Here is a 20824-nt window from a genome sequence, read left to right on the forward strand (position 1 = left end):
ACCTCTCCTTGAAGTAAGAAGCAGTGCAGGGCATTCATTTTTACCCATCGTCTTAGCTCTTCATTTCTGGCTGCTCAGCTCCATTCTGACAAGTGCAAGAAATATGTGTGCTCCTAGATCCTTGTAAACCAAGCATTAGTCATGCTGTGTGTTTCAAGGACACCAGTCCACTAGTTTGTCAGCTGTAACAGAAAATGTGTTCTGCCAAGAGGCCTTTGTCCCAGTTTTATCGGTTACTAGTAAAAACAAAATTGCATATTTATGGCGATGAAGAGGCAGGCCAAGGTGTAGGAGGAAGACTAGTGGAAAAGATTATGAAGTCTACGTTAGTTCTGTATGGGGTTCCTATGAAAATAATAGCATCTTGTATTTTTATAGAGAGGAGAGGGATCTCTTGCTCCACCAATGAAAGTCATAAAGCACAGCAGCTGTTTAACAGCAAACAGCACTACCCAAGTTTAGGACAGGAACCAATTTCCATTTCACGCTGAAATTGCAGGGTGAATTTAGGTTGGTAGAATGCAAGGCTTTTGGTTAGGACTCAGTCTTTAACAATCTTAGGAAAGTGCCCAGGGATCTTTAAGGTCCTAATCCCTCATAATCATTATTTTTATGCCTCATACAGAACTGGCATTTCCAACACCACAACACTCTCTGTCAATGTGCTGGGCTGTAGGGGCCCCAGTACAGCAAAACACTTAAAAACGTTCTTAACTTTATACTTAAATTTCGTTGACTTTACTGACTCAGGGCCTTAGTCAGCACTGACTGTTAAGGAAGAATTTTAGTTATTGAGATACTGGCAGCACCTACCTGTTCCTTGGAAATCTCTCAGCTCCATGCTGACCCAGCCCAACCTAGGCTAATTAATGAGAGCTGGTCTACACTATGCGGGGGGGATCAATCTAAGTTCCGCAACTTCAGCTACATGAATAACGTAGCTGAAGTTGACGTACTTAGATCTACTTATCTTTACTAAAAAGAACAGGAGTACTTGTGGCACCTTAGAAACTAACAAATTTATTAGAGCATAAGCTTTCGTGGGCTACAGCCCACTTCATCGGATGCATAGAATGGATCATATAGTAAGATATATTTTTAGAGACAGAGATAAGTTGAAAGTTACCATACAAACTGTGAGAGGCTAATTAGTTAAGATGTGCTATTATCAGCAGGAGAAAAAAACTTTTGTAGTGATAATCAAGATGGCCCATTTAGAAAGTTGACAAGAAGGTGTGAGGATACTTAACTCACCAAGGCGATACCAAGGTGTTTATCAAGCATTCTTAAAACTACAGTACCCACCTGCCGAAGTGAAAAAACGGACTGACAGAGCCAGAAGAGTACCCAGAAGTCACCTACTACAGGACAGGCCCAACAAAGAAAATAACAGAACGCCACTAGCCATCACCTTCAGCCCTCAACGAAAACCTCTCCAGTGCATCATCAAGGATCTACAACCTATCCTGAAGGACGACCCATCACTCTCACAGATCTTGGGAGACAGACCAGTCCTCGCTTACAGACAGCCCCTCAACCTGAAGCAAATACTCACCAGCGACCACACAACAAAAACACTAACCCAGGAACCTATTCTTGCAACAAAGCCCGATGCCAATTCTGTGCACATATTTATTCAAGTGACACCATCATAGGACCTAATCACATTAGCCACGCCATCAGGGGCTCATTCACCTGCACATCATGTGATATATGCCATCATGTGCCAGCAATGCCCCTCTGCCATGTACATTGGCCAAACCGGACAGTCTCTACGCAAAAGAATAAATGGACACAAATCTGACGTCGGGAATCATAACATTCAAAAGCCGGTAGGAGAACACTTCAACCTCTCTGGCCACTCAGTAAAGGGTGGCAATTTTGCAACAGAAAAGCTTCAAAAACAGACTCTAATGAGAAACCGCTGAGCTTGAATTAATATGCAAACTAGATACCATTAACTTGGGTTTGACTAGAGACTGGGAGTGGCTGGGTCATTACACATATTGAATCCATTTCCTTAAGTTAAGTATTCTCGCACCTTCTTGTCAACTGTCTAAATAGGCCATCTTGATTATCACTACAAAAGTGTGTTTTTCCTGCTGATAATAGCTCATCTTAACTAATTAGCCTCTCACAGTTTGTATGGTTTCAGAGTAACAGCCGTGTTAGTCTGTATTCGCAAAAAGAAAAGGAGTACTTGTGGCACCTTAGAGACTAACCCATTTATTAGAGCATAAGCTTTCGTGAGCTACAGCTCACTTCCTCAGAGCTGTAGCTCACGAAAGCTTATGCTCTAATAAATGGGTTAGTCTCTAAGGTGCCACAAGTACTCCTTTACAGTTTGTATGGTAACTTTCAACTTATCTGTATGTGTATATCTATCTATCTTACTATATGTTCCATTCTATGCATCCGATGAAGTGGGCTATAGCCCATGAAAGCTTATGCTCTAATAAATTTGTTAGTCTCTAAGGTGCCACAAGTACTCCTGTTATTTTTGCTGATACAGACTAACATGGCTGCTACTCTGAAACTTATCTATACTAGACACGATAAATCGACCCCTGCTAAATTGATCACTGCCTGTTGATCCGGCCAGTAGTGTAGACAAGCCCTGAGATCTGGTAGTGTCATAGCACAAAGTGACATAATTGCAGATTAATTCTATTTTTTTTTAATTAAGTTAATTTGGGAAAGTATCTATATCTACATAAAGGGGCCCTGACATATTCTCTTCGCAGTGTCTCGCCTTCATAGGTTTTGGAGGATCAGAACTATTTAGATAAGCGCTGCAATATTTTTCCTTCTGATAAACTGTTTGAGATGACACTCAAGTTGGAAAAGAGACGTTAGGAGCACATGTTTTAGTAGAACTCAAGTTAAAAAATTTACCATCGTACCTGGGATGGTAATGTTATTTAATGTTGTTTTCACCATTTTAGGACACAGTAATAGCCATGTCATTCTGGATTATGCTTTTTGAATACGTTTTTTTCTGATGTATATAAGAAGATCAGGTTGTTTGATTATTTACATTTGAACAATGTATTACTTTGCAGAGAGTACTGTCTTGTATGTATATGCCAACTGTCCAGACTGCTGTGAATCGATTCCAAATACATTTACAGTTCCCATGCAGAGTCAATGCACAATTCTGTTTCGGACATAGACTCCCAAGCATGAAGAATTTAGCAGATCTGTACCTTATCACACATGCATCAGCGGCTGTCTTTTAATTGCCCTGCAAACCTTTACTTGTGTGTATGTGGTCCTTAATTGTGCATTGAGTCAATAAGATTACTCGTGTGAGTAAGGATTTGTTGGGTTGGGCTCCTACTTACCAAAAGAAAAATATACATTATAACACACTCTCAGCTGGTGAAACATTGATAGAATGTCAGGATTCAGCTATACACTGCAACAGCTGGGCTAGAGGCTTCTATTGATATGATGTGCTATCTAGCGTATATTGGTGTCGCACATCCTAGCAAGTCCCCCTTCCTAGCCCAGTTGGACTGCTACAAGGGGAATCCAAGCCTGTGTTGCTTTGTCTCCCTGGGGTGTTTCAAGCTGTTGGGGCCTGACTGGAATCCAGCCATGGCCCCAATCTCTGAGTCTCTAGGCATACTCTCTCAGCTCAGACCTTCTATCTAGCACCCCCCTCTGAGTGTTGTAACCCACTGTCCAGCTGTCTAGCCCCTCTGCATGCAGCACTGAGCCTTCAGCTCCCTTGTACTTAAGCATACCCTTCTCCTAGAACCCACCCAAAAGGTGTGAAGCTTCTGGTTTACAGTTTCTCTCTTTCAGGGCCAATGTGGTAGTTGTGAGCGCTTAAACACTAAGGGCAAGTCTACACTATAAAACTAAATCGACCTACGTTACGTTGACTTACAGTCACTGGAGTAATTAAATCGCTTTTCCATATCTGTACTAAGCTCCTTGTGTTGTTGGTGCGTGTCCTCACCAGGAGCGCTTGCACAGATTCAATTGTCAATGTTGGGTATTGTGGGATGGCTTCTGAATGGCAGTAGCAGTCAATGTAAGCAATGCAGTGTCTACACTGACACTGTGTCAACCGAACATCAACCTAAACGCTACGTCTCTCACAGAGGTGGAGTTATTAAGTAGTCGTAGTGGGTAAGTTACATCAGTGGGAGTGACATTTTCATGTAGACGCTTGCACTGTAGTGTAGTGTATTTTCATGTAGACAATGTAAGCTGCCTTATGTCGACTTAGGGTGACCAGACAGGAAGTGTGAAAAATTGGGACGGGGGTGGGGGGTAATAGGAGCCTATATAAGACACAGCTCCAAATATCGGGTCTGTCCCTATAAAATTGGGACATCTGGTCACCCTATGTCGATCTAACCTTGCAGTGTAGACCAAACCATACTGGTAGATAGGCTTAGCACCGATTCTAGCACCGCTGTTCTTTACTTAACAAAACACATAGAATACAGATCATACAGAAAACCATAAAATATCCTAAACGTAATGTCCCTCAGTAGCTCACCTTTCCCTTGGGAGCTCATCAGGCAGGCAGGGTTCTTTGCCCCCTTGCCTATCCTGCCCCCGCTGCAGGCTCCCTCATCTTAATCTGGTATAAAATGGCTCCCTCCCCCATGTCCCCTCTGTGTGTCCCTTTATAATTTCCTGCCGGGGAGTGGGGGTGACCTGCTGCTTTTGTTCTGCTTTTTGGTAACTTTCCATTGCTCCCAAGGCACCCCCCCCACCCCTTCAGACAAGAGGAGGAAGTGTCTTATCCCAGCTAGAGCAAATCCATTGTCCAAAGGTATTTTACTTTGAATAGGCTATTGTCTGCTTTGTCACCCACCATTGTCTCTGGCCTGGCAAAAATGTGAAACAACTCTAACTCGCGGTGGTTCTACAAACATATAGGCTTTCCAAGACACGGTAATGTCATGATACAATTTCATAACCTCATCCACAACTCAGAATTGGTACAGACAGAACCTCCAAATCGTCACAGTTGAGCAGATTGTTAAATCAAGACATTTTTATGGGAAGCTTGAATAAGAAATGCAGATTGACTTTCTAGCTGCTGATAAAGCAAGTGGTCTGGGTCATCGTCCAGCCCCCAAAATAAATAGCTGTGAGGTAAACTGGTCACTTTGTCAAGGGATGGTTACACAGCAAAGTTAGAAGCAGCACTGCCCAACTGGCAAACAGGGAGCATAACACTGAGTGTCTTCCCTCAGGGTATTATCCTGTAGTTTCCTGCTCTTTTCAGAACATGGTGGTTCTAGCAAAGGTGTTGTAATGTGTGGGTAGAATGAACGGGGGTTTGCTCTTCTGGATGCAAATTAATTTTATGGGACTACTTTGGTTTGCTTTCTGATTTTCAAACTCTTGGTTTTTTCAATCTTTCTATGTGCTGGTGAGCAACGTGCCAGATTCGGGTTGTCCTGATGCTCTGGGTCCATCTCTGGTCGATGTAGTCACACCAGCCGTATTTGATTGCCAAGTCAGACATTAGTATCTATGCTGCTGCTTATACCTAAAATAAAATAATAAAAATCCACCCTCTTGCTCTCCACCAAGGAAGTAATAACATCATAAATGTGTTTATACAAGCTGTCCAAACCCTACTATTTTGTTATGAACTAACAAAATTCTATTGTCAGGTAATGATAGACTTGGCACATCTTGGAGATCATATTAAGCTCTAATAAAACTCTTTGAACAATGCATCATATGGCATTTCTCTAGCTACCGAATAGCACCTTGGAAATTCAAAGAGCAATCTGAGTAGTGGAAGCTGTTCCCTCAGGATGGAGCCTCACAGAAAAAGATCCCTGAAGGGTTTCAATTTTTTTGAGCATCAGTTTAAAGAGGAAATGATGCATCTGTAAGGGAACTGTGTAAAGAAAGTAGGCCTATCCTGACCTGCCCTCTGGCTGAGCCCAAGAGATGCTCACCACCCACAACTCCCACTGGTGTTACGGGAAGTTGTGGATGCTCAGCACCTCCTTGGATCAGGCCCCAGGGCTTGGGAAAATAAATTAGTTTACTTACATTTTTGTAGACAGTCTATAATCCTCTCTGTTATCTTCTAATGGGACAGTCTGTTTTAATAATAATACAGTGCATATCCATAGCACCTTAAATGTGAGAATCACACATTACTTTACAAAAAGAAAAGGAGTACTCGTGGCACCTTAGAGACTAACTAATTTATTTGAGCATGAGCTTTCGTGAGCTACAGCTCACTTCATCGGATGCATACCGTGGAAACTGCAGAAGACATTATATACACAGAGACCATGAAACAATACCTCCTCCCACCCCACTGTCTCCTTTTCTTTTTGCGAATACAGACTAACACGGCTGTTACTCTGAAACCTGACATTACTTTACAAACACAAGTTTCAAATGACCTCTATAAGGAAGTATTATTATTACCATTTTATAGATTGGTCAGCTGAGGCACAGAAAGATTAAGTAACTTGCTTTAAAGAAATGATTGGCACTGCTAGGAATAGCACTCAAGAATTCTGTCTCAGAGCGTCCTGCTCCCAGCACTAGACTCCCCGAGCTCCTTTTAATGATGTGGGACATTCAGTTGTTTCTTTCCCTACTTTTCTCTGATGTTCAGTGGGATACATGCTCACAAGATGTTGCCTCCATGTTGAGGAAGCAGTCATATTTCAACAACATAGAATATATAGCTGCTAAACTAAAATAAGCATCCTGGAGGTGGGATGAATAATGTAGGGGACTGGTAATGCATGAAAATCTTCACCTGCAGGATCCAGTTTAAATCCAGCCCAGGATGCTAGGGAGTGAAAGTTGCTTCTGATGGCTCTTTGGTGGCCTTTGTCCAATTCCCAGTGGTGAAGTGTCCATAAGAGTAAGAAAAACAGCACAATAATTGTTACTAGTTGTCTTTTAGTAGAGTAGAGCAAGGACCGACTGGTGTGGTGAATAAATTATCCTCTCGGCTCTGGAAGGCTGGTGTCCCCTACATCTGGAGTTTGCTTTGCTGGTATACTGGTGGGGCAACGTGGCAGGAGCTGTTACTGGGACTGCCTGTTCTATAGATAAACAGAGCTGTCTGTCATGCCAGCACTAAAGGCACATGATGAGTTTAAATATATAAAAAAAGATGGAAATAAAAACCATATCAGGGATGTCAAAACAGTCTGTTTTATTTTACTGTGGGCGTGAAATGGCGAATAGGTGCAAAACAGTCATCTCTGTAATGATAAAATCAGTCTGTCTCACTTTGGCTTTTATGAAGCTCTATACATCTGGGAAGGTAGATTTTCCTCTTTTGAAATTGGCTCTCTGATTGAATTTTTTGATCAAAGAGCAATAATAACAAAGGAACCTGAGACCATCATCCTTCTGCTGCTGAACAGGTTCTGTGCAACTGAATTATTCACATGCAGGCTTTTTCCACATGAGGCACCTGCACGTTTTCCCAGATAGAACTTAATGCTGTGTCTTAATAAAAAAGAATCAATGTACATAAAAATGCATCTGACTAATCTGAATGTCTGCATGCTTCTTAGGTACTTGAAAAACAGTTTAGCTACTCTATGCAGAAACGTTTATACTACTCAATTATGAGAAAGGCATTTTGTGCTTCAGTTTCTCCATCTGTAAAATTGGGCTAATAATTCTTAAAAGGACACCAACTCAAAAATCACCTATAGACCTGATCCTATAAAGACTTATGCATGTACTTAAAGTTAAGCATATAGATAAGTCTTTGCAGCATTGTGGCCTTAGATTACTTTAAAAAACAAACAAACCCTTGCCATATTTTTCTCTATTTTCTTCACGTTGTGCATTTGACAGTACTTTATGCAGGTCTCTTTTACCATTTCCCTGGTAAGCTACCAGCCTACAATGTGATATTTGTGGGCAGACCTCTACGCCTGTCATTGAAGAATCAGGCTCTAAGGGCTTGATCCTACTCCCCTATAGCAGGATCAGGGCCCTGAATCAATTCCAGCCTTGCTGGAAATATCTTTACAAATATTAACACGGGAGCAGGCCAATCCCTTATAAAAATGTAAAGGAATGTTTAGAAAGTCAGGATATACTATTTAAAAGCTGATGTATCAGGAACTGGAATTTTTAAAAAGTAATTTTTAAAAGAATGACTTGATAGTGACCCACTATTGAGTCATGAAGTTTTAATTAGTTAATGTTTGTAAAGTAACTCCAGATCCTCACGTGGAAGGAGCTATACAAGAGCAAAATATTATTTTTGTATTAGCAAGATACAGAGCAATCTTGTAACACAAAAAGAAAAGGAGTACTTGTGGCACCTTAGAGACTAACCAATTTATTTGAGCATGAGCTTTCGTGAGCTACAGCTCACTTCATCAGATGTTTACCGTGGAAACTGCAGCAGACTTTATATACACACAGAAATCATGAAACAATACCTCCTCCCACCCCACTGTCCTGCTGGTAATAGCTTATCTAAAGTGATCAACAGGTGGGCCATTTCCAGTAACACAGTTAATTTCAATGGCAGGAATGCAAACAATTATTCTTTGGAGAAAATCAGGAAAAATTAACAACACAACCATGGAAATAGAGTACACAATAATAGAAAGAAGACAACAATCCTACATAGTTTGGAGAGACATCTAGGCTCCTGAAAATAACTGTTGCATTAGGCCAGTTATGCTGCAAACTGTTCCTTATGTAAATCCTACAATCTTTCATCAGTTCTTACCTAGGAAAAATGTCCTTGATTTCAGCTAGGCTTCTGGCTGAGTAAAGACTGAAGGATTTGGTTTCTGGATAGATTTCATTGCATTGCAGTTTGTGAATTTTAATACTGTACAATACAAAAAGGAGAAAGCATTGCGAGTGATATAGCATTTTACATTCCCACCATCCACCCACTCCCTATGCACCCATTAAATAAGTAACAGGGCGCCACCGTTTTAACTCCTCCGCCTCTGCCTCATCCAGTGGAAAACCACGCGAGTTTGCAGTGGAATATGAAGTTTAATGCGACACAAAAGGAACTGAGCATCTGTACCTTCCCTCCCTGCATCCAAGGGAGTCTGCATTGCAGTGTAAAGCAAACTGAATAACGCATCTGTCTTTAGCTCTGCCTTCCACTCCAGCCAACACAGACCACGGTAGTATGCATTGCAATGTTATTTATTTTTATCCTGGTAGCGCCCACGGTATGGTGCTTAACACAGGGCACGACTGACTGAGCAGCAGCATCTGCATTCTGCCCCCTTTTCAATGCAAGCGATGGGAGCTTGCAAGGCAATACAAAATGGATGGTGCGCCAGCATCTACATACCTCCCGCCTGCGCTCCTACCTCTACAGAGCAAATCATGTGAGATGGCATTGCCATGTGTGATGTTTAACACAGTGTAAACGGGCAGGCCCATGAGCACCCGCATCCTCCCCCTCCCGTGCTAAGGGAACGGAGCCATCCCCACGCTGGAGGAGGAAGCCCCGGGCTCTGCAGAGGGAGAGCAGGGGCCCAACCAGCCCTGGCTGTGACAGGAGTCCAGAGGAGAGGGCGGGGTAGTTTTGGTTTCTTCCAGGTAGAGCGTGAAAACAACCTTCCCCCCACAGAGATGAGATGGTTTTTTCCCCATCTGTCTACCGCCCCAGATGGTACTTTCCTTCTCTCAACCCCCGCCCCCCAACATTTCCCGCAGAAATGTTATCCACCCCCATGAGGTGGTCTCTCCCCTCCATGAACACCCCCCCCCGCAACAGGTTTGATTTCTCTCCTCCCTCTAATCCACCCCAAGAAATAAGGTGTGGGTGTCCCCCCCCCCATAAATGGTTCTACCCTCTTGCCCCAGGTGAGTTCTCTCCTTTTGCCCCTCTCCCCCTGCGAAGATTAAGTGGTTTGTTCCCCTCCTCCATAGGAATGAGGTGGTTTCTCCCATCCCGTATATCCCATCCCTCTCCCTCTCGCTGAGTTGGTTTCTCCCCGGCTCCCCCTCCCCCGCCTGGTAACCGCTGCGGGAGAGAATGAACCTAAGCATCAGCCGCCGCCATCTTGATCTTAGCGGCCGCTGGCGGAGTGCTGGGCTCTGAGGAAGGGAGCGGAGCTTCCTCAGCGCCCCGGACCCTCCGCCGCGCGGCGCGGGACGCAGCCCGGCCCGCTGGGGGCGCCCCCTGTCCTGTCTCTTAGGGGTCAATCCCCCCACCCGCTCTGAGCGGGGAGAGAGCGAGCGATGCTGCGCCCCGGGATGCTCTGCCCTCTCCTGACGCCCGCCTGGCTCCTCACCGCTGGGCTGCTCTGCGCTGGGGTCTGGGCTGCTAGAGGTGAGTGAGCCCCGGGGGGGGGGGTGAACCCGCCGCACTGAACCCTCCCTGGGAGACTGCGTGTGAGGGGGCGCCTCTAACCCCTACCCCGTGACACCCCGCCCGTCCTCTGCGGGGCTTGAGCCGCCCCCCCCTCAATTCCCCGTGACACCCCGCCCGTCCTCTGCGGGGCTTGAGCCACCCCCCCCAATTCCCCGTGACACCCCGCCCGTCCTCTGCGGGGCTTGAGCCACCCCCCCCAATTCCCCGTGACACCCCGCCCGTCCTCTGCGGGGCTTGAGCCGCCCCCCCCTCAATTCCCCGTGACACCCCGCCCGTCCTCTGCGGGGCTTGAGCCACCCCCCCCAATTCCCCGTGACACCCCGCCCGTCCTCTGCGGGGCTTGAGCCACCCCCCCCAATTCCCCGTGACACCCCGCCCGTCCTCTGCGGGGCTTGAGCCGCCCCCCCCCCAATTCCCCGTGACACCCCGCCCGTCCTCTGCGGGGCTTGAGCCGCCCCCCCCCCCAATTCCCCGTGACACCCCGCCCGTCCTCTGCGGGGCTTGAGCCACCCCCCCCCCCAATTCCCCGTGACACCCCGCCCGTCCTCTGCGGGGCTTGAGCCGCCCCCCCCCTCAATTCCCCGTGACACCCCGCCCGTCCTCTGCGGGGCTTGAGCCGCCCCCCCCCCTCAATTCCCCGTGACACCCCGCCCGTCCTCTGCGGGGCTTGAGCCGCCCCCCCCCCCAATTCCCCGTGACACCCCGCCCGTCCTCTGCGGGGCTTGAGCCGCCCCCCCCAATTCCCCGTGACACCCCGCCCGTCCTCTGCGGGGCTTGAGCCGCCCCCCCCCAATTCCCCGTGACACCCCGCCCGTCCTCTGCGGGGCTTGAGCCGCCCCCCCCCAATTCCCCGTGACACCCCGCCCGTCCTCTGCGGGGCTTGAGCCACCCCCCCCCCAATTCCCCGTGACACCCCGCCCGTCCTCTGCGGGGCTTGAGCCACCCCCCCCCAATTCCCCGTGACACCCCGCCCGTCCTCTGCGGGGCTTGAGCCGCCCCCCCCCAATTCCCCGTGACACCCCGCCCGTCCTCTGCGGGGCTTGAGCCGCCCCCCCCCCCAATTCCCCGTGACACCCCGCCCGTCCTCTGCGGGGCTTGAGCCGCCCCCCTCCTCAATTCCCCGTGACACCCCGCCCGTCCTCTGCGGGGCTTGAGCCGCCCCCCTCCTCAATTCCCCGTGACACCCCGCCCGTCCTCTGCGGGGCTTGAGCCGCCCCCCTCCTCAATTCCCCGTGACACCCCGCCCGTCCTCTGCGGGGCTTGAGCCGCGCCCCCCCCCCCAATTCCCCGTGACACCCCGCCCGTCCTCTGCGGGGCTTGAGCCGCGCCCCCCCCCCAATTCCCCGTGACACCCCGCCCGTCCTCTGCGGGGCTTGAGCCGCCCCCTCCTCAATTCCCCGTGACACCCCGCCCGTCCTCTGCGGGGCTTGAGCCGCCCCCCCCCCCCAATTCCCCGTGACACCCCGCCCGTCCTCTGCGGGGCTTGAGCCGCCCCCCTCCTCAATTCCCCGTGACACCCCGCCCGTCCTCTGCGGGGCTTGAGCCGCCCCCCCCCCCAATTCCCCGTGACAGCCCCGCCCGTCCTCTGCGGGGCTTGAGCCGCCCCCCCCCCCAATTCCCCGTGACAGCCCCGCCTGTCCTCTGCGGGGCTTGAGCCCCTCCCTCCCCCCCAATTCCCCGTGACACCCTATCTATAGATTTAACCCTATGGCACCCTAGCTGTCCCCTCTGGGAGGTTTGGACCCCTGTTCCCCTTTTTGGAGGTGAAGTTTACTCTATTTATGATGACATCTCATGCATCCCATCTATAATCTCTATGGCATTTAACCCCCAGTTCCCCTCTTTGATGGGGTCTAACCGCATTCTCTTTGGGGCACCCAATTTACCTACCTGTCTGTGTGGTTTGAGCCCCCTGCCCCTCTCCTTGAGGGGGGGAATCTAACCCGTTTTCCCCATGGTAATATCCCCTTTACCTCTCTCGCGGTGGAATTTAACCCTCTCTTATTTCATATGGGAATTAATCCCTTTACCTTGAGTAAAACCACCTTTTATGCGAGGGCTGAGTTGGGGTTGGAGGCAAGGTCGGCTTCCTTCGTTCTTTGGGGGATGATGGGTACTGCTGGATGATGATGCCTCTCTCCAGGGTGCTGGGGATGAAAGGGGGTTACTCACTCTCCTCCATGGTGCTGGGTTAGGGGGTGCAAGAGGTACGATGGGGAGTTACCCCCCTATACACAGCGTGCAACACATGATCCTAATCATAGATCAAAGGATGATGGAGGAGGGAGGAGAGAGTTGTCCTAGTGAGGGAGACTTCCCGACAGCTGGATGGGGATGGTTTATCGTGTGTGTGTTTGTGGTTGGGAAAGTTTAACCCCCCAAAAACTAGGGAGGGGAGTTGCCACCCGCACTTCTCTTTAATGCTGAGCCGGGCGTGATGATGGGTTGTAGTGGTGGGTTATTCCCGGTAAGGGAGACTTGCCCACCTTGGGTTAGGGTGGCTGTTCTCTTCCTTCTGAGAGATGTAGCTCGAGGCTCGACTGCCCAGGTCACTGGGAGTGGCTGGGGAGGCAATGGCTCTGCTAATGACTTTGTTTTAAGATGTATGTTGGTAGGAAGGAGAGGAATGCGGGAAGCATAATGCTTCTGACTCTGTTTTGGTTTGATCGTTGCGTTGATGGAGTCTGCAGCAAGGGGTGTGTGTGTTACATAATTCCCCCCCCACACGCACACAAAAAAATCTTGGATTTTACATCGTGAATATTTTCTTCGTCCTCTTAAAGGTAGTTTGCTCTGAAATTAATAGAGAAATAGAGGTCGTAACTCGTTTCAAAGAAAGGCTAAAGTCGTGAAATGTGATGAGACTACCCGCCCAATCCTAGACTGGTTGCGTATTGTAAATACAGCTTCTCCCCTGGTTCTTGAAAGGCAGGTGTGTGTGTGTGTGTGTGCAGTTTTAAAACCCTGATGGTATTTTGGTTAGTAGAAGAGCTTTGATCGTTAACTGTGAAAAGAAATGGGAAATCTAACACCTTATAGAGCCCCTTGGAACGTAATCTTCATGATTTTATAGAGAACATTGTCTTGTTCCTAAAGTAAACACGTAGTTTTATTGCGTCTTTTGCTATATACCCTTCTTAAACGTTAGCTGTTTGGATATTGATTGATCTTGCAAACTGAAAGCATACGCATTGCAGGTCTGCTTTTGAACAGATTTCATTAGAGTACTGTATTGCAAACTATTCTTTACCAGAATGTGAACCTATGTATTTGAAAGGCATACAAGATACTTTAATTGATCTGGTGGTGGTATTTGTGGACTTTAAATTTATAATTTAAAGGTGGAGCATCAAAAATGTGAATATTTGAAGAGATACTAAAATGCAACTGACTTCTTGCGATGGAAACATTTTATTTGTTTAATCTGTAAAAATGTTTGCTTCTATAAATTCACTGGAGTGAAATGCAATCTCTTGCTGCATTTTCTTTTCATAGCATCAAGACTTGATAAGTAATTGAAAGTCTACAGGACTTTATAGATAGTGGCTATGATTAAAAGTGCACAAGCTCTTTTCAGGTACTCTGACCAGTTATTATGAGTCTAAAGACCAAAATGTAACTATATTTTATACATGTAATATTTATGAAATCATCTCATTTTAACCCTGTGTATCTGCAGAACATGAATACTTGGTTGCTTTGTTGAAGTATTGGTAGAAATATCCGAAGGAAGATCGGAATACACGCTTACCTTTGTTCTATTTCTTTGAAAAGTTGGCTGCAGAAACTTAATTTTCCACTTGCTATTTTTATTTACTGCTAAGATTTCTGCAGAAGACTGTACATAAATGGTAGTTGTTTTAATCCACTAGAATTTCATCTACAGTTTCTTGTCAGAGCTCAGTCTGTTCTTATTTTCCAGCCTAAAGCTGCTTTTACTGGAGTAGAATCCTGAGCTGCTAGATTCTAAAGATTAGTTTTTAACTAACTTGTTGTTGTGAATTGTGGGTTATGAGGCCTTGTTTGGCTTTGGTACATCCACAGATAGAGGCTGCTACGCTTGAACACTTTAATTACTATAGATAGCACATACTAGAATGTTTATCTGAGGGTACATTTATCTGAAGCTACAAACTGTCTATAAGTAAATTATAGAATCGTGACTAGTGAAAGCTAGCAAAGCTTTTCATGGTGGTGTAATTTATAATGTGTATATAGCATTCTGTTACTATGCATAAAACTGAATAAACACACTTAAATTCTTACATTAAAAATACTATTTCCTTATATATGCTACTAATACATTAATAGTTTTAAAAAAGCAGACAGTGAAAATTGAATACTTGTATGTCATTCATCTTTGACAGTGAAAACCGACTAATCAATTAGTTGTTTTGTTTGTAATCAGTTTCACTTTCCAGTCCTCCTAACACAATGCAAACACTGCAGGAAAATGTCTTTGGGATGGGAAGCTGGTTCTCTTGTGGTAATTTAAAATAAATAACTACAACATGACAAAACATGGAAACATTTCAAGTGGGGCTAGGGGGTGTGTGTGTGCACGTGCGTGTACGTACACACACACACACACACACAAAGCTGTTGTCTGAATTTGACCTGACTGTGTCCTTTTAATACTTTGTGATTTCTTCCTACTGTTTCTGTCCTTCAAAGAAATTATATATATATAAGCTTAAATGGCAGTTTTCAGTTTTTGTTTAATCGGTGCTTTCAGGTATTATAAAGAACTAGAATATAAATGTTAAAAGTACAAACTATGTTGTTTAATGTCCATAGTATAAAAAGCAATTTTTATGAAATTATTTCTTTAGTGTTTATCTTGTAATCAGTTATGTTGCACTAAGAATGAGTATAATACCAGAGTTGTTAAACCTTTTAATATCAATTATAAGAAAAGTGTAGTGTTAGTATTGAGAAATACTCAATGCTTTGGTTAAATACTTCACTCTGATAAATAGAACTGAAAGGGAAATTGAATTGCAAAAGGGAAGAGTGCTTTCTTTCTGTCTTTTAAATGAGAAAGCAGTACATTTAATGACTAGTTCTTCAGCAGTCATTTACTGATCAGGTACAACATTAAGGTACCCCTGCTTCACCTCAGTCCTTAAGTCCTGTCTTTTAACTGAGTGATACAGATCACAGAAAGGAACAGTAAAAATCAAAACAGTAGTAATACCCAGGAAATCATAACTGATTTTGAGCAATTCAAGAGGTTTCCTGTGTTCTTAAGAATTTCTCAAACCTAACCACAAACAACTTTCTCACAAGTAGCATATGGTTTTTCAGATTGTTTATTCAAGATATTACAGTGGCCAGTCTTCTTGATACAGAGTGGTATATTTGGTTCCTTTTTTCCCTTTAGAAAAGTCAGAGTTTCAGATTTTCTTAAAAGATGGCTAAATCGAAAGGGACTTCCTTGTACCCTTGTAAATAAAAGAAGTCCTTTATGGGTCTAAAAGAGAAAATATGAAGGAGAAATTTATAAGTTACTGATAGAAAAACCTTTCTATTAATGCATGTATAATGTTGGGTAAGGCGTGGTATAATGGCCACCCTGTAAGTTGGATGAGACAATGCTAAGTGGTTTTTCCATCCATAGTACGAATGAGATGACGTGCATCTGCAGGGATTAAAGTGGAAGAAAAATGATTCTGTTTAAACAAGTATCCGTTGTTATGCCTATGTTTCCAGCATTCCACTACCTACTTTTTCTTCTCTCGCAGAAATAGCGTGCAGGTCACATGTCTTCCCCCCCTTACAGCCAACAAAGTAACATGAGCCGTAAGTTACGCTGATCGAAATCTCTGGTGTTATAGGAATAGCCTTTTTTTAGTTACCTTGTAATAAAAATTGAATGTGACCATGTAAGCTTTCATTCTGCTTTCTGAACTATCCATGAAACACTCATTGTAAATTTCTTTGCCCACTGCCTATGCCCGTCTGTCTATCTGGTTTTTAACTTCAAAATCACAGGCTACAGACTCCTTAACCTACATTTTTATTAACTTCATTTGTAATTTGTGTCAGTCTGTCGGGCTGTGCATGAGACCTCTGAGGTCTGGTCTATACCTTAAATTTAGGTTGACCTAGGTACATCCCTGTGTGATGTACAAGAGGGATGTAGTTAAGCCAACCTATCCCCAGTGACAACACGGTTAGGTTGATGGAAGAATTCTTCTGTTGACCTAGCTACCACCTATGAGAGGTGGATTTACTACAGCAATGAAAAAACCCCTTCCCTTAGCAGGTGTCCACACTGTATTCCCACAGTGGCACAGTTGTAGTGCTGATAGCTATGCTGCTGTAGTGTCTATAATACAGACCTAGGCTAAGTTTGATTTCTAGTCCAGATCCGCTACTTCTGCCTGGGAGTGAGAAACTGGAAATAATCTGATTTGGGTCTACCACATGACAATGCAGGCTGCCTTTAAACAAAAGTGTTTATCATTTGTTTAGTGAGAGTGTTAGAAATTCATGGGGATGGAGTTTTTTTTCCCATTTTTGTTTTGGTTACATTGGAGAAGACATCCAGGGACTGTCAGCATTTCCTTCAGGATTGTTTAAAAAAAAATTGATGTAGATGAGACACCATGATGGATGGTTTCAGAGTAGCAGCCATGTTAGTCAGTATTCGCAGAAAGAAAAGGAGTACTTATGGCACCTTAGAGACTAACCAATTTATCTGAGCATAAGCTTTCGTAAGCTACAGCTCACTTCATCGGATGTATAAAAACATAAATTGGTTAGTCTCTAAGGTGCCACAAGTACGCCTTTTCTTTTTGTGAAGAGATAGTAACATCAACTTGTATTCACGTGTATTTTAAAAGGCATCTGTGACTTGGACTATTCAGCCTGAGCAGTGATATATCTGCTGTGTACAATGAAGGTGAGAGTCCTCGTTAAATCTTGCTCACAGAGCTACTTAACTTCATCACAGGAATTCATTGCTCCCAAAATGGTTGAATCAAATATTGTACTGCTTTGCTAATTCAAGCTTTGCAGCATTAAAGTTTGCTGTTCTGTTGTGTGTTTAGTCTTGTTTAATTATAGCTGAAAAATGACAAGCTGGAGTTGAGAGAATATACAAAAGCTATTGTGGGAAGTTACTATATTGCGCCTTGCTAAACTGTTTAAAAAGAATTGTATCTTCAGTCATCTGGAATGAGTTAGTATTTCTCAAAGTAAAGAAGCCTGTTTTTAGCTTTCGTTGATGGGCATAATGGATATATCCATAGTGGTATCTGGGTAGTTAGGGTATCCTAACCTCTGAGTAGTTTTGTTTCCTGTTATGATTGCTTGCATATATGGAAACTAGGCAGTTTCTCAGTCAAATTTTGTACTCAACTGCAAGGAAGCAGTTTTCCTAATCAATAGAAAGGCTTGGCTGAATTAGATTTGTTTTAAAAATAATTTTGACAGATGATGATGTTTGTTGTTTGTTTTGTTTTTTTTCCTGTTTTTTTTTCAACTTTAAATTTTCACAGTTGCAGGAAATTATGGGGTGAGGGCATAACAATTATTTAATGACGGACATTGAGATTCAAAAAGTTAAAGCTTTATAACGGCTAAAACACAAACTCTCAACAACCCATGTCAAAATATACAAAGTAAATATCTGTAAATCAAACTCTAAGTTGAAAAGAAGCATTTTTGTACTTAGCCTGTCAATTTCGATTATGGATAGAAATATTTTTGTCAGTTTGTTTTATGTATGGTGAAATCAACGTTTACCAGTCAAAAAAAATTCTAATCCTTCCAAGCCTGCCAGTAGATGACAAGGTTAATATATGAAGCCCAGTAATACAAAAAAAAAAAAAAAAAACTTAGTGATAGCGCTTTTGGACCTGGTAACATACATTCTTTTAAATGAAAGGGAAATTATTATTCACCAATTCTGCTAAAATGTACAGTATTCATTTAATTTGAAAAAATAAAGCAATACAATAGACATTATGATCTTGTTTTTAGTATTTAAGGATACTTAAACTTCATTGACCAGTGTTTGTGTGAGTTTGATGTTAATCCTCATTGTTAAATTCAGTTGGCCAGATCTGATTTCAGGGCTTGAAAAATGATCAGATACCTGCTGAATCACTTGATTACCTGTTCTGTTCATTCCCTCTGAAGCACCTGGCACTGGCCACTTTCGGAAGACAGGATACTGGGCTAGATGGACCTTTGGTCTGACCCGTCCGGCTATTCTTGTCTTCTTACCTGTTAGCAGATTTAAAAGGTATTGGGGCCAACCCTCAATGCTCTTAGATTCCTAGCTTCCCAGACACACCCCACTGCTGGCAAGTGAGAAGGTGATGACATTTTGGCACGAGTGCTGAACATGACTTTGCTTGCTAACTTTGTACTGCTGCTGTTGCTTGGTAAAGCTGTGAGCAGCTGCAGAAGTGCTGAAACAGTGTTTGGAGGCTCATGAGAATCATATTTTTAGCTAGTAGCTAATGTTTAGATCATTGTTGGGCAACCTGCGGCCTATGGGCTGCATGCGGCCCATCAGAGTAATCTGATTGTAGGCCGCAAGACATTTTGCTGACGTTGACTGTCCACAGGCACCGCCCCCCGCAGCTCCCAGAAGCTGTGGTTCTCTGTTCCCAGCCAATGGGAGCGTTGGGAAGCAGCGCCTGCAGGCAAAGGGGCCACAGCGACATGCTGGCCATTGCTTCCCACTGGTCCCATTGGCTAGGAACAGAGGATGGTGTCTGCGGACAGTCAACGTCCGCAAAATGTCTCACGGCCCGCAATCAGATTACTCTGATGGGCTGCAGGTTGTCCACTACTGGTTTAGATGGTTTTCCTTCCATCATAAGGAATGAAAACTTTCTGCAGAATGTAAGCTTTCAGTTAAAAGAAATGTCCACCTCAGTTACTGAGAGAGCTACCCACTTTAGAGTGGATTTTTCATACTGGGTAATAATAATTATATTTTACTCTTTTCTAATATCTTTTGTTAAAAGGCCTCAAAATTCATCCAATTTTTCCAGACATGAATTCATTCAACTCTTTTAGCATCTTTGGGTCTAAAGAATCATCACTCCCCTATTTTATAGATGGAAATAAAGTGAGGCTGTATGACTTGTCCATGGTCACATAGTAAATCTGTGGAAAAGCTGGCAATTAGACCCTTGAGTCAGTCCTGTGGTTTAATGGCAAGATCACTTTTTGTCTCCTAAATTATTATACACTTATTCAGTCTTCAGGTCTGTCTTCCAAGCTTGAGTAATGCAAGGCACTGACCAGGAGATAAAGATCGAGGTCTTTGGGGGGAAAAAAACCTCTATACAGTTCAGCATGTTGTAACCAGTCTGCTAAGTAACAACAGTAGCCTGTGTCCTCTTGTTCCCCCCCCCCCCCCAGATGTTCTGGTTTAACTTGGATTTAAACTTGGAGAGTGGTCAGTTTGGATGAGCTATTACCAGCAGGAGAGTGAGTTTGTGTGTGTATGGGGGTGGGGGAGATGTGGGAAAACCTGGATTTGTGCAGGAAATAGCCCAACTTGATTGTCATGCACATTGTGTAAAAAGTTGTCACTTTGGATGGGCTATCACCAGCAGGAGAGTGAATTTGTGTGGGGGGGGTGGAGGGTGAGAAAACCTGGATTTGTGCTGGAAATGGCCCACCTGATGATCACTTTAGATAAGCTATTACCAGCAGGACAGTGGGGTGGGAGGAGGTATTGTTTCATATTCTCTGTGTATATATAAAGTCTGCTGCAGTTTCCACAGTATGCATCCGATGAAGTGAGCTGTAGCTCACGAAAGCTTATGCTCAAATAAATTGGTTAGTCTCTAAGGTGCCACAAGTACTCCTTTTCTTTTTGCGAATACGGACTAACACGGCTGTTACTCTGAAACAGTAGATGTGAGCACTTTATGCCATAGTTGGGACCCTCCTTCTAGATGATGTCCTGGTATCCTTTCGCACTGAGGATACTTCTCTGGGGCAGGGAACTCCACTTATTAGGAAGAGACAGGTTATAATGATGGGCAATTTGATTCTTAGAAATATAGGTAGTTGAGTTTGTGATGATTGGGAGAACTACTAAATAAATTGTGTGCTGGGCAGGAAGGTTGCGAACCTTTTGATCCATCTAGATGGACTTGTGTGCAGTGCTGAGGAGGAGTTGGTGGTCGTAGTACATGTAGGTACTAATGACATAGGGAAAGGTAGGACAGAGGCTGTGGAGGCCAAATTTAGGCTGCTACGTAAGAGATTGAAGTCCAGGACCTCAATGGAAGCATTTTCTGAAGTGCTTCTAGTTCCACATTCAGGGCCAGTTAGATGAGCAGAACTGCCGGGTCTCATGAATGAAATGATGGTGTTGGGAGGAGGGATTTCGTTTTATTAGGGAATGGGAAACCTTTTGGGAAAGGAGGAGCCAGTACAGGAAGGATGGGCTCCATCTAAACCAAAATGGAACCAGATTGGTGGCATGTAAAATTAAAAAGATTGTAGAGG

The 20824-nt window shown here is 44.5% G+C and overlaps 1 protein-coding gene and 1 long non-coding RNA gene across 5 annotated transcripts in view; one reads left to right on the forward strand and one right to left on the reverse strand.

Annotated features, from left to right (window-relative positions):
* Window positions 1–4998: 4998 nt before the first annotated feature.
* Window positions 4999–9486, reverse strand: LOC140900183 (uncharacterized). The gene is made up of 3 exons (XR_012155589.1): window positions 9032–9486; window positions 8720–8824; window positions 4999–5521 (listed from the first exon to the last, which is right to left on the reverse strand). It is a non-coding gene; the product is annotated as an uncharacterized lncRNA (long non-coding RNA).
* Window positions 9487–9968: 482 nt separating this feature from the next.
* Window positions 9969–20824, forward strand: part of CLSTN1 (calsyntenin 1) — a 62214-nt gene continuing 51358 nt past the window's right edge. For 2 of the 4 annotated variants that reach the window (XM_073316578.1, XM_073316580.1), the window contains exon 1: window positions 9969–10294. In XM_073316578.1, coding sequence (XP_073172679.1) covers window positions 10204–10294 — 91 coding nt within the window. In that variant the 5' untranslated portion in view covers window positions 9969–10203. The remainder of the gene's footprint in view (window positions 10295–20824) is intronic. The other 2 variants (XM_073316579.1, XM_073316581.1) reach the window with 1 other exon arrangement.

This window comes from Lepidochelys kempii, chromosome 18 (assembly GCF_965140265.1).
Source record: "Lepidochelys kempii isolate rLepKem1 chromosome 18, rLepKem1.hap2, whole genome shotgun sequence".
NCBI classification, from domain to species: Eukaryota; Metazoa; Chordata; order Testudines; family Cheloniidae; genus Lepidochelys; species Lepidochelys kempii.